The sequence below is a fragment of the Alnus glutinosa genome, chromosome 6, assembly GCF_958979055.1.
Source record: "Alnus glutinosa chromosome 6, dhAlnGlut1.1, whole genome shotgun sequence".
NCBI classification, from domain to species: Eukaryota; Viridiplantae; Streptophyta; class Magnoliopsida; order Fagales; family Betulaceae; genus Alnus; species Alnus glutinosa.
Window position 1 is genome coordinate 1335297 of NC_084891.1, and position 24598 is coordinate 1359894.

Below are 24598 nucleotides of genomic sequence, written 5' to 3' on the forward strand. Positions count from 1 at the left end.
ATGAGGTAACAAATAAAATCTTTAAACTACAAGGGGTCAAACGTATTTAACCTTTTTTTAAAGACAGTTTCCTTTAAAATAGATTAAAAAGAATTTAGTCTATTAAACTAGTGTATTTTTTTAATATGTGTGTGTGTGTGTATGTGAATTATATGCTCCATTAGAAATACACAGTTTGAAAATTATATGCATTTTAAATATATATTAATTTAAATTCCAACCCAATATCAAAGAAAACTTTATCCATCAATCCAAATTTAAATTATTTTAAGATCCCATGCAATTAGGCTCCTTCTCTTCCAAAGAGCACTAGTAGCAAATGCCCTACAAGTGATTATATTCCCTAAAATATGGAAAATTTGAAAAAAGTTACAAAAAAACAAGCCACAGCAGTTGCCCTATTTTAGGACTCCATCCTTGAGAAGCTACATTGGGTAGCACTGTAGCTACCAAATAGATTATTAGAATTGAAAAAACCCGAAGCTCTCTTTCCTCTTGCCCACTTTCTTCTTCTTCTTTCTTTTGCTACTGAGCCATGAAACTCCAATAGTCCAAGCTGAAAATCGATGACCCCTAGTCGACGCTCACCACATGTGATTGCTCCTACAGCTACGTGACGGCCCTGGACCTCTCCAGGTTCAATATTTGACGCCCTCTCGCCGGACCTCGGCCATTCCTCTCCAACCTTTCGTCGCCGCCAACCAGCTCTCCGAGCCCATCCCCGGCGAGCTCTCATCTCTCTCCGGGTTCAATCTCTCTGACACTCTCTCGCCGTACCTCGCCCATCTGAGCTTCCTCTCCAACCTTTCGTCGCCACCAACCAGCTCTCCAGGCCCATCCCCGTCCTCCACGACAAGCTGAGCAACGCCATCCTTAGTTGGGAAATTTCCAAGAAAGTCACATTTCCCAGTCAAATCTTTCCAGAGAAAATCCTCTAGTCTTTGATTTTCTTCCGATTGTTTCTAGTAATTTTGAGGTTCTCTTTTTACGTTATTGTTTTGATTGCAATTGAAGGTCAAGGAGCTCGAGAAATTCAGAAATTGCACCTTCTGGAATAAAGTGTACAAAAAAAAAAAGGAAGAAGAAAGAAAGTAAAAGATAAAAAAAAAAAAAATATTATTTTAATATATAAGGAAAGATAAAGGGAAGCTGCTGTGGGGTGTTTTTGTATTAAGGGAAAAAAAATGGTTTGGTTTCTTAAATTTTCCCTAAAGTGGTTGGGAATCTGCTGCTAGTGCTCTAAAGGTAGTTGACATCGGATCAAAATTCTTTGCAATTGGGTATCCTGCAATTGCTTGCTTCTGGCAAGTGAGTAGATAATGGATTAGAATCCTCTTAAATAATATATTGGAGTTTGATAGAATTTGGATACGTAATTGTGAGAGACCATTTATAAGACCCACTTGGCTGGATAAGTGATTGAGCAACCTAATTTTTATCCGGTTAGATGGGTCTTATAAGTGGTCTCTCATAATCATCTGTCCGAATTCTCTAAAATTCTAGCAAATACAAATACAAATATTTTGAGAAGATTTTAATCCGTAGATAATTGTAAGATATCTTCGATGAATCCTACCTACCTAAGTAAGTGTTTGACCCGCTCAAGTACCTGTTCCGGCAAATAGGTCCATCAAAGTTTATCACAGTTATAGAATCTCAATCCATCTATGTCAATTTCTAAAAAATTGGAATAATAATTTGATAATATCAAAAACTTGGAAGTTTAAAATCAAAAGTAATGCTATAAATTATATTTTTCTTTCATAATTATCCCATAATGCTGATATGTTAGTCCAACTAAACCTTCATTTTTATTTTTTTTTTTTATAATGACTAATTTAGAGATTGGACTAGACAAAAACCCGCCCACCCGTCCCGACCCGCATCCCCCGCCCTGTAGATAACGGTTTTTTGTGGGTATGGGTTGGATTTTGCCCAACCCGTCCGGGCCGGGTTGTAGGTTGGGGTTTGACCCGTCCCGCCTCGCAAAAAGGAAAAAAAAAAAAAAAGTTAAAAAAACCATAGGTTCCTAACCCTAACTAAGGCGCCGCACACTTCATTTTTTCTTCTTTTCTAGAGTCTTTGACTCTCCATTCTAACTTATAACCCTAGCGCCGCACACCTCTTCACTCTTCTAGACTTTTCTCTTCTCATCACGACTTCACTTTAGCCTCTGCCTCGTCTTGCGCCGCTCTTCAAGGTTAATTTGTTTCTCTCTCAAGCTCTTATTCTGTTTCTCTTAAATATGTGTTTTTTTTTCCCCCCTGATTTCTTCATTGGGTTTTCAAGAAATCTTTGTTTCCTTTAGTTTCTGATATCTAGGTCTCTTTTCTTTTGGGTGCAGTTGTTCTTCTCGTACTTCAAGGACTTGGTGGGGTGAGAAGTGATGGTGGAGCTAAAGAACGACCTTGCAATCAGCTCCACTAACAAAACAAAACAAAAAAATTCACCCCACCCCACCCCGCCCCGCCCAACACTCACCCCCCCTACATGGTTTCACCCTTTACCATGCAGTTCAAAGGTTGGAGATTCTCAACCTGCAAGGTTGCGTGGCGGGGGAAAAAATGACAAAAATTTGCCTCGCTCCTTCTTGCCCCGTGCTCACCCCTAATCACATCAGCATTATGAGATAATTTTGAAAAAAAGAAAAGAAAAATAAAGTCTACATACCCTCTAAAACTACCATCCAACTAACAATGACCCCCAAACTTTCAATTGTGAAAGTACTTCAACTTGCAAGTTTAAATCTCTGGCGATTTTTCCTCTGCGAGTAAGAACTTTTTGAGTGTGATAATGGAGGAAGGGAGCCTTCCGCTTTCCTCCTCCCCAGTAGGTTGTTTTCGGTCTTGTTTTTAAATAAGTTTCATTTTCTCTCTTTGGGTGTCGTTGGCAACTACTAAGGTGAAGTGGATGTGTTTTATCTCGTCCTTTTCCGGGATGGAGACGTGGTTTTTTCGCTTGATAGGGTGTAATGGCGGACGTTTTTCTCCCGATTCGTGGCGCCCGGTGTCTGATTTCTAAATAGGAGTTCGTGATTTGCAGCTGGTTTTGCCGGAGACGCAATTGCAAGAAGTCTCGCACTGGGTTAGGGTTTCTTCCATGGGTTTTCCGGCCGGACAGTGTTGATTTCATATGGGAGGTTTTGATCTGCCGCTGCTGGTTTGGTTAGCCACGCCGGAGACGAAATAGCTCTGTTGTGTTTTCGTGGTAGTTTTGCAACAGTGGGGGTCTAGGGTTTTCCTCTGGAAGGCGGTTTACGGGAACGGGAATCGGCGGTTTTCTAGGCGGTTTTGTTTTTCACCGGTTATCTCGCCATTGGGGTGACGTGCGGCGCTTAATCCGGACTGGCAGTGCTTGATTGAGAGCGTTTTTTGTTGGGTGCGGTTTAGGAGCGTGATTCAAGGACCTTTTCCAGATTTTTATGGAGATTCAGTAGGTGCTTCCAACCGTTTGCGCAAAAAGGGGAAGTGAGAGAAATGGCATGGCTTTTGCATTTATAGTTGTTTTTATTTTTGTTTGCGTCTTGTTGTTTTTCCCCTTAGTTTGTTGAGCTAATGGTGGAGTTGTTGTTTCCTCGGTGTTGATCTCGAGGGGTTGGTTGTTGGTGTTGTTCTTTTGGTAGTGCGCTCTGTGCTGATCAACCTAGTCATTACTTTTTGCACAGAATGTGTGACCGACTCCCTCCAAATATAAGGTTTATATCAACGTAGATGCATTATTCTGTTTGGCTAGGTTTTTATTTGTAGCATTCTCAAGCGTGAAGTCGCTCTTGGATTGTATGTACGCCTGACTTTATTTTTCAGGTTATTGTTTAAGAGTTTCCATCTCTGATGTTATAAAGCTTTTATGCTCTGGTTGATTTCACATTTTAATGAGATCAAAAATTTTTCTTCAAAAAAAAAAAAAACTTTCAATTGTGATAATATCCCCCAAACTATCAGCCAATTGTTAATGTTCTCAAAGGCGAGCAAAAAGACAAAAATACCCTAACAAAATTCAATAAGACAAAATTACCCTTATAAATTTGAAAAATGAAAAAACTAAAAAAAGAAAAAAAAAAAAGAAAAAAAGAAAACTAAAAAACGAGAAGGACATAAATTAGTTAGAAACTGGTTTGCAGGAGAGCATTGGCCCAATTCATACGTGTAATATAGAAAAATTAAATTATTGTAATTGTGAGTCTTGATATAGATATAAGTGGATGCCTTCGTGTGTATGTGACTGAGCTTGTGTATGTATATAAGTGTATATATGGATGTATATAAGATAAACATATAAAATTGAGATTAGATTATTTAAGATTTGAGTTAATTTCTCTAAATACTCAAATAATAAATCTTAACCATAATTAAATTACTAATAATTAGTATTAGTTTTTTTTTTTTAAAAAAAATTAAACAATTACAACATTTACTTTATATATGAAATAACTAAATTAAGTGAGCAGCTCGTGAACAAGTTCGAGTTCGTTTGAAAAATAAACGAACAGAGCTTGAACAAGTTATCTAGTTCAGTGATAAGCTCGAGCTCAGCTCGTGTTCGGAAAAAATTAAATGAACCGAGCTTAAACATTCAGTGTTCGGTTCGATTACAGCTTTGTGATTAGTGGTTGCTAGATTGTCGTGTGATTGAGTTTAGTACTTTAGTCCAAATGGCCAAGGGTGGTTTGGTCACCTTCTTTTTATTTTTAAAATTTAATTTCTTTTTTTAAAAAAATATTTTTATTTTTTTTAAGAGTTCGTCATTAGGAAAATATTATTAATTAAGTAATAGTTTGAAAGAGTATATGACTATTTACAAACAAGAATGTAGTTTTTAATTATTTTATTTTATTTTTCTAAATTTACAACATAACCTTTCAAAAAATAAATAAATAAATTGAAAACATAATAACAAAAAAGGTGAACCTCTCATTCTCAAGACTCTCAACGTCCTTTCAACGCCGGTCGTTCGTCGCGAAAGGCTGTCACCTTTTCAGAGTCGGATAAAAACGAAAATGTGTACTAACAAAAATGGTGATAGGTGGATCGATTTTTGGGAGTCTCGCTTCTTCTCGTACTAAAGGCACTCAGCTTCTTCACAGGTGAACAAATTCTCTCTCTACTCCAATCTTTCTTTCTTGGGTCTCTGTGAGTATCAATCTTTTTGTTTCTTTTTGGGCTTTTAGATTTATTTGTTTATTTGAATTGTTATAGTAGTATGATATTGCATTATTGTCTATTTAAGGGTTAATCTGAGAGATTTATTACTATACCTGTATTCACTCACCTATAAATAAGGATTTATATACACATTTCCTTTGGTGAATAAGTAAGCAATTTCATTCAAAACAACTAATCCAGATTACAATCAGACCAAAACAGCAAGCTGAAACCAACAAAACCAGAACCAGTACAATGGCTGCAGAGACAAAACTCTGTTACAACTTTCTAAACCAAAACAGAACCAAAAAAGAGTCCAAATCTGGCATCAAACCAGCCAGCAGTTTTACAGAGAGGTTCCAGTTTTGACAAAGTCTAAAATTTTCCAGAGACTTCTTGAATCTTCCCTTACCCAAAATTCTGGAACGCACTTCCCATATGATCACCTTCAGTATTTTGTCTTCTGTATTTGGAATGCCACTGTGCTGAATTTCATTCCTAGCACGCGAAAGTTGATAGACCGTGGACCTCAAAACCAACTTCCACAAAACATCATACATGGCTTTTGACTTCCAATTCCTGCAACCCTCTCTAATCACATCATCCCAGCCAAGAGGGGTATTGTCAACTATGCACCTATGCAAACCTGCCTTCCAAATATGGGAACTAAAATTATACTCAAAGAAGAGGCGGTCTCGGCTTTCAATACCATTCCTGCAGAATTTGCACTAAATATCACCTTGAAACCCCCACTTCACTAACCAATCCCCAGTAGTAAGCCTGTTCCTCATAACCAGCCATAGTAGAAAAGCTTGCCTGGGAATGGCATGTGGGAACCAATCAAGTGACCACCATTCAACTTCTGGTTTCTTCGTTCTGAGAGAATTCCAAGTATTAGCACTCACATAAGAGCCCTTTTTAGAAATAGACCAGATAGGCCTATCACAATCCCCTATATTAACCTCTGAAAGCCTGCTTTGAATATCAACAAGTGCATCAGATCTTGCAGGCTGCCAACACGAATCACTGCAGTAGATAGTTTTGCATCCACTCTACTGAGCATCATAGATAACCCGGTGGCCATACTTCTCAAGCAAGATTCCAGCAGGGTGCCAATGATCCATCACATGTGAATATTTTCCCCATCGCCTACTTCAAACTTGATGAAATCCTTAGCAATATCTCGAATTTTCAGCAATTTCCGCCAACTCCAAGAGCAATTCTAAGGGGTACTAATACTCCAAAAACTTTTCCCCTTCAAAAGATATTCTTGCACCCAAGCAATCCAAATTGATCCTGAGCGCGCAAACAGACTCCATACATGCAGCAGCATAGAAGTGAGATTCCAAACCTCCAGATTCTTCAAACCCAAACCCCCCCTTTCTTTGGGAAGCAAACCTCATCCCAAGCAACTTTCACCTTTGGAGAGTCACCATCTTTCCCATTCCATAAGAACTGATTAAATTTCTGTTTGATATCCTTTAAAATATTCTTAGGTAGGATAAAAATCCCAGTCTAGAAGACTTGAAGGCTATAGAGAATGGAAGCTAACAATCGAAGCCTCCCTACAAAAGAGAGATTCTTTGAAGTCCATGAATCAATGTGGCATGTTATCTTTTCTAACAACATTGTGCAATCAATAAAAGAAAGTCTAGAGGAGATCAAAGGGACCCCAAGATATCGGGCAGGAAGATGTCCTTCCTTCGTCTATAGCTCTTCCAGCAGGATATACTTCACCCTGTTCGAAATTCCAAAGCAAAAGAAAGAGCACTTTGAAGGATTAGCCTTCAGACTAGAAAGGCCTTCAAACTCTACTAGAGCGGCTTCAATAGCGTAGCACAATGTAGCCCTAAGAGTCATTCACACAATGTAAGTGTTTAACTGAATTACTCGTAAATTTTTATTTCCATTTCCTCTCTCTTGCTTATGCTATAATTCTCTTATTTTATATTTCCCATAAACTTTTTGATGGTATTAGAGCCACGATCCTGTGGACTCCAATGTTTCCTTACGATTTTTCTGGTGTTCTCCGTGGTGGTGACCTGCCGGAGTTCTTGTCGGCCCTTTCATCCGCTGCCCTCCTTGGATCTCATCCTTCAAGTTTTTCTCTCACATCGTTCAGTACACAAATCACAAGCTTGGAAACCAATCTATAAGACCCAGCCAAAATCAGCCACAAATATCATTTCATGAGGTTCTGCCTGCTGCTGGCATGTGCCACATGCACCTATAGCACCCTCCACACGCCTCCATTCATGCTCACGTGCTTGCACGCCTTCCATTTCCTCTGCATGTGTGGTTTAGATTGGAGTGGACCTAATCCGATAATTGACCCAAATGGGTCAACCCACGCGCGAGTCATATCTGGGTTACCGGATCTGATAACTGGCCCGAGTGGGGCCTCACGTGCGTGGCTCGGATTTGATAACCGGTCCAAACTTCTTCATGTGTGTCACACGCGTGAGCTGGGTTCGGTTTAGCTGACCTAATGACCGCCCAAGTGGGCTCATTTGAGTTTTTGGCCCAAGTTGGCCCTGCCTTCCAGCCCATGCCGACCTCGTTGCCAGCCACCAACACCACCACTGCCGCCGTCTACTCCAGCCGCGGCCATTGTTAGACTTCACCTCCAGCCTTTGTTTATTAGCCATCGTCCCCGGCCATTTTAGGTCACTGCTACCGGCAACCACCACCGCTGGTCTCTACCAGCCTCCACCGACATTTGCCATCGTCCACCACCTGGAAACCACCACCTGCTTCCATTGTCCTTGCCGTGTACAGCGTTTGCAACGGCTTAGTAGATCAAGCTCATTGTCGGATTTGGTGAGGCGTCACACCAAATTCGTGCCTCTTCATTGAGCACATCCAACAGTCATCTAAGGATAACAACTCCAAACTCACGTTCTAGTTTTGATTCGCGCCTCATAGAATTCTCACTGTCATCATCAACACAACAGTGGTTCATCAACGGCAATCCGGTTGACCTTACATTGAGTTTGTGGTCTTTGCTGCACTAGATCTCTACTGAAAGGGAAAAAAAAATCCATTGTTTTTCTTTTCGGGAGGATGTTAGAATATATTCCATAATATTAGGTTGATATTAAAATATTCTCTATTTAAGGGTTTGATTGTAATCAAATCTTGGCCATACTTGTATTATCTCACCAAGCCTATAAATTAGAACTTTTGTATTTTAAACAAAATTAAGTTAATGAGAGTAGAGGTGGACGGAGATGTCTAACATCGAATCTCTTGTACATCTTTGTTTTTCTTTTCTCTCTCTTGCTCCCGCTATAATTCCCCTATTTTATTTTCTCTACAAATTTCTACATGGATGACATGCCTACTAATGGGCTTGAATACCTTGTTTGTGGCTGTTTGAATTCCCGGATTTTTGGAGTTTGCTTGCCAGAAACCCTGTACAGATGTCGAACTCTGATGCTCATGCTGGCGGTCTTGTTGTACTGGGAGCCACATATGTACAACTCTAACATGGGTATTTCTAGGCTGTGTTAATGATATTATAATTTTGATGCATTTCCTATTTTAATTTTGTTATGAATGAACTGTGATATCCACAGGATAAGGAACCATTGCCTAGTGGACTCCACGTGGTGCTTTACTTTTTATGTGGAGTTGTGCCTTCTGGTTTCCTCTTTCATATCACAATTTGGATCTACAAGACTGGAAAATGATATTTCATAGGACTTCAATATGTAATTTTTCCATTGTTTTATCAACTCTTCAAATGGGTTCTTTTTCTTCTAATTCTAAGGTTTTCAGTGCAGATTGTCGAGCATGGGTGAAATTACGGGCGGGAATAGGGAAAATAAAATCACCCGTGTTCTTTTTTGTGGGCTGGATTTTCCTGCTTCTCATAATTACACAAGAGAATATCTGCAAAAGCACCCCTTCATCCAGGTACTTCTCTTTATTGCATTTGTTTGTTCCATATTTGATATGTGCCTGGCATTCCCTTTATTAGATTTTGGTTGAACAAAATGAATTTTTTTTTTTTTTTCTGAAATTTTTTTGTTCAACAAAATTTGTGATGAAGAGTTTCTTCTTAGGTATAATCACGTTTAAAAAAAATTGGTGTTGCTTTTATGAGTGAGTCAGTTTTTTGGACAAGGGGCTATGTAATTTGCTTTCATAACACCAAAGTAAATTGTAAAACAATAATTTGAAAAAGTGAACAAGTAAAGAAATCAGGCATATTTTTGCTAACACGGTGTTAAAAACTTTGGTATAATGGTTTAGCGATCATGCCTGCTTGTTGATTTTAGCAGATTTGAGATTATAGGATGGTAAATTTTTGGGGTTGGGGCTTAATTAGCTCAATAAATGTGTCATATCTACTCCTAAGTTTTATAAAACCACAGGCAAGGTGCATAGATTGTGGTAGATTATGAACGATGTTTAAGTAAGGAGATGAACTTAATTGTTGTAATACAATCATTGTATCATCAATGTTTGATGTGTATTTGATGTGAACGTTCCTCAGATTTTCAAGTACAGTAATTTATTTAATCACTTCTCAAGTTTTGGAGGGCATGCAATGTTTGTATGATTATCTTTTGTAGTAGCATCTCAATTTTAATGAAGTCTTGTCTTCCCATGGTGTCGTTTAATGAATTTCTTGTCTTCTTTTAATCAACTGAATTATTAAGAAAATAGTGTATAGAGTTTATATTCATTTTGAATTTTATAAAATGACCTTAGCATTACCTCTTCTAAACAGCTATTCAGCAGTTCTTTTTCAAATGTACGTTGTAGGTTGATGTTGTTCCTTTTGATGGGGTGCCTAATTCTATAGCAAAGTATCACATGTGCATTGTGAAAAACATGAAGCTAGACTCAAATATTATCTCTCGTGCAACTGAAATGAATCTTATACTGCAGTATGGTGTTGGTCTGGAAGGTAATTGTAATTTCTGTTATTTACCGTATTTAACACATTTATTTATGTTCATTTTAATAATTTGATTATATTACTGTAATAAAGGTGTTGATATTGATGCTGCTACGAGGCATGGAATCAAAGTTGCTAGGATTCCGGGTAACATAACTGGAAATGCAGCATCGTGTGCAGAACTATCTATATATCTGATTCTGGGTCTTCTTCGAAAGCAAGTATGTTAATTTAAATCAACTATCTAATCTTTCTTAAGATGGATTATTTGCTGTAGAATTCTCTAGAGAAATCGCAAATACTTACCAAGGAAAGCTATGAAATAGCAGCATGTCTTGGACTTCTTCCCCTCCCCCCTTACCCCGTCGGTGCATGCTGTCACTGTCTTTCTCTTTGTTCCTATTGGCTTTCCTCTTTTGGGGTTGGGTGATTGTTGTGTTCAGTGGAGATTGTGGACAATGGGCTATGTGAGTTGGTTTTATGTTGAGGCTAAGGCTTTTGAACTTTCAGTGGAGGAAGGGGTATCATTCCTTGGTTGGTTGAGAGAAGTAAAGGGCTAGCCTGTGTTGTGCTGTTGGGTAAATGGAGTGTCACCTGGCTTAATAAAACAGTGGAGTTGCTGGTGGGTAAACCAGAGGTCACAGAGTTCATCAATTCTTGTAGAGGGGAATAAGGCTTTTCTTGCCGAAAGAGGGGCTAATACATCAAGAAGATTCATAGAGCTGCCAGAGTAAGCGATGGGAGGCCGGAGAGGTCTCATAGTAATTCCGGAGGGGTGTGAAGGGCAAGGATGGAGAATTTTTGCGGCTGAGATGAGAAAGGTGGTTGCTTTGTTTGGGTTCTCTCTCGGGGCAGTTCCGAGACACGGTTCCGGTGGCTCGCCATCTACTGAGGTGGGAGGCTCTTCTTCGGGGACCATGGATAAGGTGTTTGTGTTAGGAGGTGGCAACAAATCTTTTGCGGAGGTGGTAAGTAAGCCGGGACGGCGAAGTCTTCCCAGCCCTTTGGGATGTTGGGTAATGCAAGGCCTAACCTTGAGAGGACCATTGCTATGGATTTGAGTTGCGTCTTCAGGTTTCCTTTTTGGTGATGATGCAGCTGACGAAGAGGAAGGAAGGGGTGGGATGGCCTTTTTTGGTGTGCTTCGTATTTGGAGAGGCCAGTTGGAAAAAATCAAAGAGTTGAACCAGGCCTTGAGGCGTGTTGTTGAGGGGTGGGACGCTTTTGGGCCAGAGGTTCCTAAGGCCCATTCCAAGGTTAAAATTCCAGTAACAAGGCCTAAAAGGCCATTAAGAGGTCTCGTTTTAAGTAGGGGTGGGAAGAATATCCGATTGCCTCCTACCGACTTCCGGCAGTCGATATTCGGAATAAAAAATTTGTTTCAACGTTGGTCCTAGAAGTGATAGAATTTTTATTTTGTCGGTTAACTGAACCGAATTGATTTTACCGACTTTGACCATCAATTTTTTGTAGCACTTTTTTATCCCAAAAAATGTCCAATAAAAACTTTTTTAGCAAAATAAAAAAAAAAAGGCCCAAAAACAACCTATTTTGGCCCATAAAAATAGGCTTGACCCAATAAAAGGCCCACGACTAATCGACCTACATTTAACCGACTTCACCGAGTTAACCGAAATAGTTGAAATTTATTATTGTCAGTATGAAGTTGGTTAATTAACCGACTTTTTTGGTTCGATAGGGGTTTGGGGATTCAGAACTTGAGGATGTTCAATCGTGCTCTTTTAGGGAAATGGTTGTGGCGCTATGTGCATGAGAGAGAGGCATGGTGGAGAGTTGTGGATTCTAAATTTGGTAGTTGCCTGGGGTGGGTGGTGTTCTATTGATCCCCCTAGTCCGTATGAGGTGGGGCTATGAATATTAAGAGGGGGTGGAGGATGTTTTATAGGCATAGCAGATTTGAGCTGGGAGATAGTTCCAAGATCAGATTCTAGGATGATATGTGGTGTGGAGGGATGATCCTTCTTGAATTTATATAGCATTGCTTGTGTGAAGGATGTTTCTGTTGCTATTCATTTGGATCTTTCTAATGTTCCCTTTTGTGGAATGTAAGTTTTATTAGAGTGGCTCATGATTGAGAGGTGGATGTTTTGGCTTCATTCTTCACTATATTGTATTCTCATAGAATGAGACGGGAAGGAGAAAAGAAGCTTTGGTGGGCCCATTCTCCCAAAGGGATGTTCGATGTTAGCTCATTTTTCCTTTTATAGGGACCTTGCATGTAAAGATGACTTTCTTTTTCCTTGGAAGAGCATTTGGCAAACCAAAGCTCCTTTTAGAGTGGCTTTTTTTCTCTTGGTCGGCGGTTTTATGAAAGATTTTGATAATGGACAATCTTAGGAAGTAGCATGTCATTGTGGTTGATAGGTGATGCATGTGCAAGAGGAATAGGGAGTTCATGATGTTAGAAGATATGAAGGGGTAGAATATATAGAAAGTAAAATATACTTTCCATATATTCCATATTTGATTGGTATTGTAATATTTCATATTTATGGTGTGTCGTAATCAAATCATGGGGATCTAATTACCATATTTGATGAGGATTTGATTACCATATTTGTATTCATTTTAAACCCTATAAATAGGGACTTTTGTATTGTAAAAGATTAAGCAAGAAAATGCAATGAAATAAAGAAGCACAATGTAGTCTATTATAAGCTTCCGCTTTCTCTCTTCCTCTCTCTCTTTCTCTCTCTTTCTTACATAAAATTCTCTTGTCTCTATTCTATTATTCTACTATTTGTCTTTTAAGTTTTCTATCCTGTTATATTTTCTATCATGGTATCAGAGCCTGAAAATCGACCAACGTCATTCTTCCCTCCTTGAAGTTCTTAGTGTACTTCTGTCAAACACCTTAGCCTCAAGATCCTCTCTTCTATCCCTTTTCTGTCTTAAATTTTTTTTTTTTCTAATATGGCCCACCCCATTTCAGTTCCTCCACTCAAATTCTGCAGAAAGAGTTCTCTCCACTCCACTGTTCTCCCAAAATCTCCTTTCTTTTCTCAAACAAAAAAAAAAAAAAGGCACAAAAAAAAAAAAAAAGAGCCTTCAAAATCGACCAACGTCATCTTCTTTTTCTTTCTGCAGCTTCTCTGCGTCTTTCTGTCAAACACATGATCTTCCCCTCTATTTGTCCAGCCACACAAAGTGTAACACCTCCTCTGCCCTCTGTTTAATACCCAACAACACAGAGACCGTTTTCTCCACTGTTCTCCCACCCAGCAACCAGCAAAGGCAACCAGTTCCAGCCCACCGCCACCTCAGTGGTGCCGCAACCAATTCTGGCCATCCTCTCCAACACCACACGACACAGTCCCTCTGGCCTCCTTCCACGCTTCTGCAGCCCACCATCACCGTTCACTAGTGAGCCACCATTTTCCGGCAATTCTCTCCAACAGCAACCCATCTCGCCTCCGCCGCCGCCACCAACGCCCTCGACAACGTCAGTCCACCGTCCAGAAGCACCGGTGTCGTTTCCTGGTTCAGCAAGAAAGGAAGTGTGTGCTGCGTAACCTGCGTTTCTAAACAATTTGTGTGATGCAGATGCAAGGTATGAAAAAAAGAAAAAGAAAAAGAAAAAGAAAAAAAAAAAAAAAAAAAGGATGTAGTTTTGGTAGTGAATGCCCAATGGGTAGTCTCGGGAAGATGAAAAAAAAAAAAAAAAAAAAAAAAAAAAAAAAAAAAAGAAAAGAAAAAAAAGAAGAAGAAGAAGAAAAAGGATGTAGTTTTGGTATGGTAGTGAATGCCTAATGGGTAGTCTTGGGAAGATAAAAAAAAAAAAAAAAAACAAAAAAAAAAAAAAGAAAAAAAAAGAAAAAAAAAATCAAAATCAAAAGAGGCCAAGTTGCCCATATTATTCTTGCCCTTTGTTGGCTCATTATTGTAATATCCTTTGTTGGCTCATTATTTTTGGTTATTGACTCCATCTTTCTCTTTCTTTTGACATTTGAGGTATTCTCTAAAACTCATGCTCTCTTCAGCTCATAATTGGCTCATTTTTTATTTATTTATTTATTTTTTGCCCAAAGTTGGCCCCATCTTTCTTTTCTTTTCACTTTCTTTGGCCCATAGTTGGCCCATTCTATTTTGGCATTTGAAAAGTGATATCATGCCTTATTTAGCCCATAGTTGGCTTACTTTCTTTTTTGGCCTATAGTGGGCCCCATCTTTCTTTTCTTTTCCCTTTCTTTGGCCCATAGTTGGCCCATTCTATTTTGGCATTTGAAAAGTGATATCATGCCTTATTTAGCCTATAGTTGGCTCACTTTCTTTTTGGCCCATAGTTGGCCCAATCTTTCTTTTCTTTTCACTTTCTTTGGCCCATAGTTGGCCCATTGATATTTAAGGCGCATCTTCACCGTCGCCGACTTCCTCCATTCATCGTCGTTGACTGTCCTTGATCGTTATCATCTCCAAAAGAAGAAGAATAAGCATTTATTGCAAACTCAAGATTCCAGAATCTTCCACCTTGAGTTTGAAGGGGGATGTTAGAAGATATGAAGGGGTAGAATATATAGAAAGTATAATATACTTTCCATATATTTCATATTTGATTGGTTTTGTAATATTTCATATTTATGGTGTGTCGTAATCAAATCATGGGGATCTAATTACCATATTTGATGAGGATTTGATTACCATATTTGTATTCATTTTAAACCCTATAAATAAGGACTTTTGTATTGTAAAAGATTAAGCAAGAAAATGCAATGAAATAAAGAAGCACAATGTAGTCTATTATAAGCTTCCGTTTTCTCTCTTCCTCTCTCTCTTTCTCTCTCTTTCTTACATAAAATTCTCTTGTCTCTATTCTATTATTCTACTATTTGTCTTTTAAGTTTTCTATCCTGTTATATTTTCTATCACATGAACCATCTTCTTCTCCGTTGTGAGGTTGCCTGCACCTTACGGAATGCTTTTTTCAGTCGCTTTGGGTTGTCTTGGGTTATGCTAGTTGGGTGGTTGATTTGTTTGCTTGTTGGTGGACGGGTGAGCGCTCTCAGAGTGCTGTCGTGTGGAGGATGCCCTCTTGCCTTTCGTTGTGCCTTTGGTGAGAAAGAAACGATCGACATTTTGACGACCAAGAAAGGACATTGGAGGAGCTCAAGTCCCTCTTTTTTTTTATTCTCTTTATACTTGGACAGATGCATTCTTAGCTCCCTTGGTGATTAGTTTTAATGATTTTCTTGGTCTTTTTTCTCCTAGTTAGGCATTTCTCTTGTATGTTTTTTGTGTACCTAGATTGTACTTTTAATGATATTTCGGTTATATATATATATATATAAAATCTAGAAATATTACAATTTTTTTTTCTTCTAATTCTAGCCATTTGATATGCGTGTGGCATGTGAGCATAGTGTGGGTCTTACTTTTTCTTGGTCCAATAAAATATTAAATGACAAACAAGACATAAAAAAATAAAAAAATAATAAAAAAAAAAAATAGAAGTATATACATGGGATACAGAAAGAAACCCTTGTTTATAATAAATGTCCAATTTTTTATTAATTCCTCAAGATCGCATATGGATTTGACAATTTAAAATCAAGATATTTGAAGAACAATTACTAGTATAATTGCTTGATATGAATTTTAACAACACATGATGGATTTGAGCTTTTGAGAGTTTTGCTCCAACTAAAACACTTGTGTTTTGAATTTTAAATATCCAATTGAAGAAAATACCCAACTGGATGGTATCGTCCAATGGTGTATTTAATGGAACATGTTTTGCTCCTTGTTGTTCCTTTGAGTTAAGAGTAGAAGAAATAAAAAGGATAGACAAATTATTGGATAATTGTTTTGTAGAACTCATTTTTGTATTACAATATGAACTTAATTGATGCTAATATCATTTGACAAAAGACAGATGAGGAAAAGATGATTAACTACACTTATTTTGGCACTGAGAGCGAGGGAGGGAAAGAAGATTAGAGAAGTTAATTAAAAAACTTCTAAATCAAGTGGGAAACTACTAAAATAAAATGGAAAATGACTCCAAAACTTAAAAGAAGACTCAATGGACCTATGGCACAACCATTACAATAGCATCTAAATTACGAAATCATGCAAAACATAATTAAATTGAACCAGCAGCAATCTAACCTAAAGAAAGTTAGTACTAAGAGACCTAATAGCAGCTAGAGTAGCCTATGAAGTATGTCAATTAGGTTCCATATCATAACTAATTCATATTTTGTATTTATTTTGGATCTTGTTTTTTCAAAAACTTTTTGCTAGCTATATCAGAGAGAGAGTGAGAGAGAGTGAGTTTTTCCAAACTGTTTAGTAGAATTTTCTCCTCTCTATGTGAATGAAACCATTTTTACAGCAAGATATTGGAAACTCTTTTTGATCAGGTTTTGATGAGTGCTGTGAGCTATTTCATGTAAAATTAGAGGATTGTATTCCAACAAGTAAAAATTTGAGGCTAAAGTTAATGCAGGGCCCCTAATCAAATTACCAAAAGGTTGGCATTACTTTTTGGCTATATTGTTTGTTGGGCTGGTCCCTAAGTCTGGCTTTGCTACTTTTTTATAGTTGCTAGTGCTCTTTCCATGTACCTGCACTTTGGGATTTTATGATTATGAGAGTAGCCTTATCCTGTGTTTCTCTTCCATCCCATTGTCTGAATTTCTGGTGTTTTCATTTTCTCTATAATTTGTGTTATTGTTGCAGAATGAGATGCAAAATGCTGTAAAGCAGAGAAAGCTTGGAGAACCACTTGGTGAAACACTACTTGGAAAAACAGTGAGTCACAATTTCTTGGTTTTCTTTCACAATTTTCCTGTGAACAAAGCATTGTAGACATGCGGTTACTTGCTTCATTTAGGCAATTATCCTCTTCAACCATGGAGTTAAATGCATGCCTTTAAAGTTTTAAATTTTCTTGCCTGAAATTCTGTTTTTTGGGAAAGCAAATTGCATCTCGGTCACCTAGGGCTTTGATGGCCTCTCTTCCTCTCTCTCTCCACCCTAGCGGTGGCGTGTCACACTAGGGCTTTATTTCTTTAAGAGGTGCTATAGTTGGAGGTTTCGCCAGTGCTTTTCTGGTGTCAGTTTTTGTTTTTGTTTTCATTATCGGACTAGAGCTTTCATCAAAGTTCCTTCGCCTTCTCTGACGGGCGGTCTCACGAGTATGTTGCCGTGGTGTTTCTTTTTGAGTCTTCTCAATTAAAGCAGAAATAGAGTGTCGATTCTCTGTGGAAGCCAAAGCTTTCTACTTTTTGGTGAAGGTAGATTTGTTTGAGATTCACTTGGAGGAAAGGAGGAAGGGGTTTTCTGGTTTTATTTTCTTGGGTCTCCAGTGTTCTGCGTGGTTGTTGGCCACAATAGAGGAGGCGTTGAAGGAACCAGTTATTTTGTCAAGTCCTACCGCGAAGATGTGAAAGCCTTCGCGAAGATGTGAAAGCCTTGATGGTTTGTGGAGGTGGTAATAAGGCCGGTTGTTACCTTGAGGTGGCTGCCTTCGCTAAGGGTGGTTGTAAATGGGTTATTTGGCTCCCTAAAGGTCGTGAAGGATGGGGCTGGTCTCGAGTTGTGGGTGAGTTGCGAAAGATGCTTACTTTTCTCGGATTAAAGGCTCGGGTGCTGATTTTTGAGGCATCTACATTGGAAGGGATACAGAAGGGGGGTGTTTCATCCAGTCGTCTGGGTGGGGTTTCTCCATCCTTTGCGGAAGTGATTCGGAGGGAAGCTGTTTTTCATGTTAAGCATCCTCGGTTGCGGGTTTCGGAGTTAGAGCTGTGTGGGTTGGATATGCTTTCGGAGGCATGGTGTAGGGTGGTTGAAGACGGGAAAATGGCGATGAATTGCTATGCTTTGAAAGAGCTACTGCCCCTGGGTCGATGGAGAAGAAGAGGAATCCAGTCTACTTCCATGGTGGCAGCGAGGCTGGGAAGAAGAAGAAGCTAGGGCTTTCTCGTTCGTGGAAGAAGCTTCTAGAGTGGCTTTGGGCTGCTTTGGACCGGTTTTCAGCTTTCGGGTTCAAGTGTGCTAGGCTAGGTCTGAAAGCCCAAACGTGGCAACCGGGTTGGGACTAAGGCCATGGTGGAGAAAATTTCTGCAAGCCTTGGGTCTTCTTCAGTGGACTCTGATCTTAGTTTTCTAGGTTTCTCTGTTGGTTCGTAACCTGGTTCCGTTCCTGCTCAGCCAAAGTCCATCTCCGGGGACTTTGGAATTCTGCAGTTGGGGTCTTCTTAGAAGTTCGTGAGTCCTATTGATTCTAGGTTCTCTTCCCCCCCCTTGCGCGCGATCACCAGAGGTGCTGTCTTCGGCGCTTCTGGTAGCTTCAACTAGGTTTGAGGGGACCTCTCTAGCACCGGTAAGTAATGTTGTTGGGTCTTTTTCTTTGGGTTCCTCTTCTTCGGTTGTTGCTTGTTAGGTTCTTCAGTCCCTCTCCGACGTGCTGCCTCTGCAAGCATTTAAGTCTTGCATCACCTCCTCACAGTCTTTTTCAGGGACGACTGAGTTGGGAAAGAGGTTGCGTTCCTCTTCTCTTATGTTGTCGAACTCTAAGCCGTTCCAAAAGTATTACCGGAAGGCTAGGGAAACTAGAAAAGTGCATTTGGACAAGAATTTTTTTGCTGATTCTATGGAAACTTTGAGGCCAGTTGTTCAAGTGCTGGGGTTTCTTTCTCTGCTTCTACCTATCAGTAATCCTGCCAAGAAAGTAGCTATTGTGCTTCCAGTGTAGGATTCCTCTGGTGTGGCAGTTTTTGTGAAGGATATGGGTAAGTCTCCCTCTCCAGTGAGGGGTTTCCTTCAGCGGGGGTTTCTCAATCTGAGTTCGATTGTGCAAGTTAATCTTTTACATAAAGTGTCGGTCGTGTCTGCGTCGACTCAGGTTGTTAAGGAAGGTGTGTCGACTTCGAGTTCTCCCACTGCCATTAAGGGAGAGGATTTCAAGGTGAATGGTTTGAGCCAATCTCATAAGTGGCCGTAGGTTTTGGTTTGTCTAGTGAGGTGGTTGCGTGGGAGTAGGGTGGCGAGATATGGGATGGGGAGGATGGCGACTCCCCTTACCGTTTGCGTGTTTTACCTCCCGAAGTGGCTTTGGATTGGGAGTTGGTTAGTGATTAGGATATGGATCTGTCCTTGGTGATATTGGAAGCCATTGAAGAGGACTTCCATCGGGGAGTTAAAGCAGGGCGTCCAAAAACCAAACGTAGGAGGGATGTTTTGAATTTGGTAAGCTTCATCAACTACGGTGATTCTATCGCATCCTCAAACTATGGTGTGTGGGGTCTCTCGAAGGTTATGGGTTTGAAGGCTTGGGTTCTTTATGGCACGTTTAGGTGTTTGGTTTTTTTTAATTGGAATTTAACTATAATTTAGTGCGTGAATTCCGAGCCAAATAAAGTTAAAAAAGATGTTTGGATAGTTTGACTGATAAAATTAGAAAAAGTGAGATAAAATATGATTTGTTTTTAAAAAACCCATATACTGTAGTAAATAGAATCATAAGGATGGTCGATTTTGGGTAATACTGGGGAGAAGGAAAAAATCCGGATTTCATCCGGAAATTTGGCTGTTCAGTGGCATTCTTGTAATTTTAAAAAATTACAAGAATGCCACTGAACAGCCAAATTTCCGGATGAAATCCGGATTTTTTCCTTCTCCGTAGCACTGCTCGTCGATTTTTGGAGTTGGTGGTTTACGCGGAGAGTGGCTGGCGAGGACTCATTTTGTTTCCGGAGGGAAGAGGAGGGCGGGGGTGGAATAGAGTGGCCAAGGAGCTAGGCAAGGTGTTGGTTTTCCTTGATACATCATCTGGGTCTTCTCCCGTTGGTGTGTTGTCTCCGGTGGAGAGGAAGGATGGGATGGAGGGCTCGGGTGGGGCATGGCACTCTTTGGGTGGTGCATTCCCGTTGTTCGAGCCTTCGAGGAGGTGGTGAGGTTGGAGGGTCTTGTAAAGATGCGGTGTCCGCCGGTTGAGAGGCGTGAGCTTGACTTTATCCCGGCAGTGAGACTGGCAGATTCGAAGGAGGTGAGGCTTGCTTTGGATTGCTCGGAGTTGGAGAAGGAGCTGTTGGGTAAGGACCGGTTGCTGATTCTGCAGAGGCAGCAGAGCAAAAGATGTCCAGCACGTCTCTGCTCTGCCCAAGGCATAGCAGAATCAGTGAGGAAGCCGCTGCCTCATTTGAAATTGCGAACGTGGAGGAACCTTCTAGTGAGGTTGGTGGTTTGGGCTGTTGGTTCATTGTTGGGTCACTTGTCTGGGCTCGGGCTGGGTTTTAGACCCAATCTCGGATTTAAAGGTTTCTGTATGGGCCGGGTTTTGGCAAAGTCCAAAGCAAAGAAATGGATTGAGGATAAGGGTCAAGGGCATCCTTCGGTTTCTGAAGTGGGCTTTGAGCCCTCCAAGGGCTGTGGGTCTACTTCAGGTCTTTAACAGCCGGAGGCGACGAAGACGGTTGAGTTGGGTGGCGGGATGTCTGCTCCGACCAGTGTTGGGCTGTCTGTTCCAACCAGATCTGGGGTGTCTTTGACATAAATCGAAGGAAAAACTCCTCAAATCAAGGCAGAAAGTAACAGTAGAAGAGAAGAAGACTGCCAAGAACCTCTCTGCAGCTCCTGGGAAGAAGTATGCCAATACTGCGATAGCCCCTTCCGCTTTAAGCGATCGTGATTGGGGGAAGGTTCTTGAGTTTTGGAACGTGTTGCCCGTTGAGCAGGCGGAGGATGCGGGTCGCCGCAAGAAGTTCTTGGCTAAATTGCAAGAAATGATGGCTCTCGAATAGGCTAAAGGCTAGACAGAACCTTTGTGGGTCTTGAGGTGCTTTGTTCTCGGGTTTTGGGTTTGTTTCCTTGTGGGTTTAGTTGGGTTTTTTTTTTGTGGTCTGCTTTTTCGTTGTTCTTTTCGGGTTCTGGGGTTTAGAGAGAGAGAGAGATCATAATCCCATTATAAATTATAAAGTTAGCAGAAGATTCTCACAAAGTTATTCTGAGAAAAAAAATCCGATTGATGGAAATTTTAGGTAAGCTGTACTTTCAATAACAGCAGTTCAACTCCTGTTTCGGCGATAGTGTCAACAAGGTCTGTGTAATTTGTCCTGCAGCCTTTATACAGAGCATTCAAGTTTGACTTACTAAATTAGGAATTAAAGATTACTTACAAGTAACTGGGGATTCTACCTTTCAGTATTTCTTCTGTTATCTGCTTCTTATCATCATCAACATTATTGGTACTAGTAAGTCTTGACCTACTCAAGTGTTGTAACCCAATTCTGATTACCAATTCCTTTGGTGTACATTTGTGTTACGGTGGTGTTCACCATTATCACATACCTGAATTGGGCTTTTAGGATAATGATCTCTTTGCTCATACAGGTGTTCATTTTGGGATTTGGAAATATTGGGATTGACTTGGCAAGGCGTTTGCGACCGTTCGGTGTAAAAATTATTGCTACAAAACGGAGCTGGGCATCACAAGATTCTTCCCAGACTAATGGTTTGCAAGGACATAAGCTAGAGGAGTAAAATTTATTGCTGAATAGAGCCTTACTCTTTTCTGTTTTCTTTTATATCTACAGGAGCTCCGGTTCAAAATGGTAGCACATATGATTTGGTTGATGAAAAAGGTGGTCACGAAGATATTCACGAGTTTGCAAGCATATCAGACATCGTTGTTTGCTGCTTAAGTTTAAATAGTGAAACAGTAAGATTGCTCCTGTGCTTAGTCATTTCATTTTCATATGCTTCTGCCGGGAATGCTATTATGCTAATGTTTATGTTTCACTAACTCCAGCACCAAGCATGGTTGGAAATGCCGGCAAGACAATTATCATTATTGTTATTATTGTCGTTTTTTTTTTTGTAAAAAGCACATATTTATGATGCGAAGATGGCTCTAAATGGCCATTAACCTCCCTTCTAGTATAAATTGCTATTTCTGTTTTGGATTTATATGGAATTTTCACTATATTTCCTTCTTCATTATGCTCCTATTTTCTACATTTAGAGATAAAAAGTTCCCTCAATATATGAAGGTTTATTTTAAATGCTGGACATCTTCGAATGATGTGTCTGACATTGTCACACATATTCTGGAGTTCCTTCAAATAATGTGTCAAAATATACATAGTTCTCAGCAGAAGTGTCTAATAATCCGCTTTCTAAAACCTACTTATATTTTATCTACTTGGAATTTCAGGCTGGCACTGTAAACAAGTCATTCATATCTTCAATGAGAAAGGTTAGTTTTTCATGCACTACTGATACATGTGAGAAACATAATTTTAGTTTGCAATTAACTTATCAAAAAAAATATATTAGATTGCAATTATCTAAATTAGATATTTTCACAGTATCCAATCAACCAGCATTTTTTAGATGGAGCAGATCTTGGCTATGAACTATGCTTATATAGTGCATTTCTATAGGTTAGTGATGAGTGAATAGTTTCTGATATTAGACCCATTTTCCTTCATCTTATTGATATTTTTGTATGACAATTGCCTAGAGTTTGGGAAAATGATTCCAAACTATCATTTGTAAAAGTGTTTATGTTTGGAACATTAGCATTGCAAAAATTCTTCTTATTTCATTTTGCATTTGCAAGCAAAAGGTGCTTATCACAGCAAATGTGTTTGGTTGCACACTAAAGAAGTATGTTTTAGGATGTAATTTGATAAATAAATCTGGCGTCTTTGGCTCAGGTCCCCATTTTCTTCTTTTTTTCTTCTTTTTCCTCTATCTTTGCCTGAGATAATTTCCGCTTATCTTTTGTTCTATATTTTGTTGCTAATTCAGGGTGCCCTTTTAGTAAATATTGCTCGAGGCAGTCTTCTGGACTATGAGGCTGTTCTTTATCACCTCGAGTCTGGCCACCTGGGAGGCTTGGGCATCGATGTTGCTTGGACTGAGCCATTTGATCCTAATGATCCAATTTTGAAGTTCAAGAATGTTCTAATCACACCTCACATTGGTGGACTTACAGAACAGTCTTTCAGATCCACGGCTAAGGTATGCACCTTTTTAACTCTTGCTGAATCACCTGCTTATATTAGTAGTCTATGTTTTACTGATGACTGTCCTGTATGCCTCTTTGGTTATTTTACAATAGGTTGTTGGCGATGTAGCTCTTCAACTTCATGCAGGTAGTCCTTTGACAGGTATAGAATTTGTCAACTGATTCAGTTGGATAGAAGTGTTTGATCGTGGAGCTATTGGTGGGGGAGTTGTTTGACGGGATTTGGAAGGAGGTTGTAGGATGATTGGTATGCTATGTTATTGGAGTACTTTGCATAACATAAGATGAATAAGTGGGATTCGAGTTTAATTGAATGGATTTGTATAAGTGATTAGATGATAAAGAAACCTGAAGGCATCTTTTCTTTTTTCTGGGATTTAAGGATGTCTCATCTGCATAAATTGTTACCACCATGTAGGGGTGAGCAGCAGGTCGGTTAAAATAGGCCTGCCCGCCTGTAAGGTTAATGGGCGGATTTTTCTCCCATTACCGCAGGCAGGCGGATGTGGTAAAATATCCGCACATTTATGGATGGATACTTGGTATCGGGTATGCAGGGCGGATAATGCTCGCCCACCAGCAAACGCAATATTATGTACATTTTTTTTTTTAAAAGGCAAAGCATCTCTCTCACTTTTCCTCTCTCAGCTCCTGAAATGCCCACATCATACTCTAGAAAGGGCTTCCCCTTACTCTATCATTCCTATCTTGTTATCGGACAGTAGTTTCAATAATAATGGTGATAGTAGTGACAATGATTTTATTATATTATTTTCAATTGATAATATGGCTAATTCATTGTTTTTCTTTTAAGATAGTCGATTGTAACTAGATTTAATTAGTTGTGTACTAAAATGAATGACACAATGATAATAAGCGATTGAAAATCATAATAATGACCAGCTAAAATCAATGGCATTTAATACCAAGTATAAATATAAAATATTAACGAAATAAAGAATGATAGAACCAAGAAGCAAAAGATTACAAGTGATGAAAAAAAATAATAGGAAAAGGAAATACAAAAAGAAAGGAAAAGGAAACACAAAAAGAAAGTGGCTCATGCTTTAGTTTGGTTTTTTAGGATTTTAAGCTTGTTATGTCTTTTTTCTTTTTTCTAAACCCTCGTAGCATGTGAAATGGTCTCTTCTCATTTTATTTTTCTTAAGGCATTTCATCTTTCCTTTTTTTTTTTTAACAAATAAAAAAAATCAAAAACTTTGTTTTGAACAAATTTGGGGACTTTTTTTTGGGGGGCTTTTATAAATTAGGGGCTTTAGGCAGACGTCTAATTGGACTTATCAATGAGCCGGCCTTAATGGTGGTGATGACAACGATTGTAGTGTGGCAACAATTATTCATTTTATAGCTGTGATGGTGATAGTTTGAATAATAATAACGGTGGTTGGTATAAAGATTCTAATGTTGGTAGAATTTGTACAATAATTTATTCTCTCACGGATTTTTAATTTGAGATTTTCAAGTATAAAATTTTACAGAAATTAGAATTATTATTACCTCATTAGACGATTGGCAAATCTCTTATTGGTGCTT

At 39.3% G+C, this 24598-nt stretch overlaps 1 protein-coding gene across 3 annotated transcripts; it reads left to right on the forward strand.

Annotated features, from left to right (window-relative positions):
• The first annotated feature begins 4920 nt into the window (after nt 1–4920).
• On the forward strand, nt 4921–23426 carry LOC133871875 (uncharacterized). 3 transcript variants are annotated; one of them, XM_062309321.1, is made up of 10 exons: nt 4921–5083; nt 8927–9059; nt 9915–10059; nt 10144–10271; nt 16750–16821; nt 21403–21523; nt 21606–21730; nt 22226–22267; nt 22825–23037; nt 23138–23426. In XM_062309321.1, exons 1-10 carry the CDS (start codon nt 5013–5015, stop codon nt 23204–23206), a joined length of 1119 nt encoding a protein of 372 aa, XP_062165305.1. In that variant the 5' UTR covers nt 4921–5012; the 3' UTR covers nt 23207–23426. The 3 variants fall into 3 exon arrangements, with proteins under 3 accessions (XP_062165305.1, XP_062165308.1, XP_062165306.1); XM_062309324.1 differs by lacking the exon at nt 4921–5083 and adding an exon at nt 5095–5129; XM_062309322.1 differs by lacking the exon at nt 4921–5083 and adding an exon at nt 8617–8634 and having other exon boundaries at nt 8922–9059.
• Nucleotides 23427–24598: the final 1172 nt, after the last annotated feature.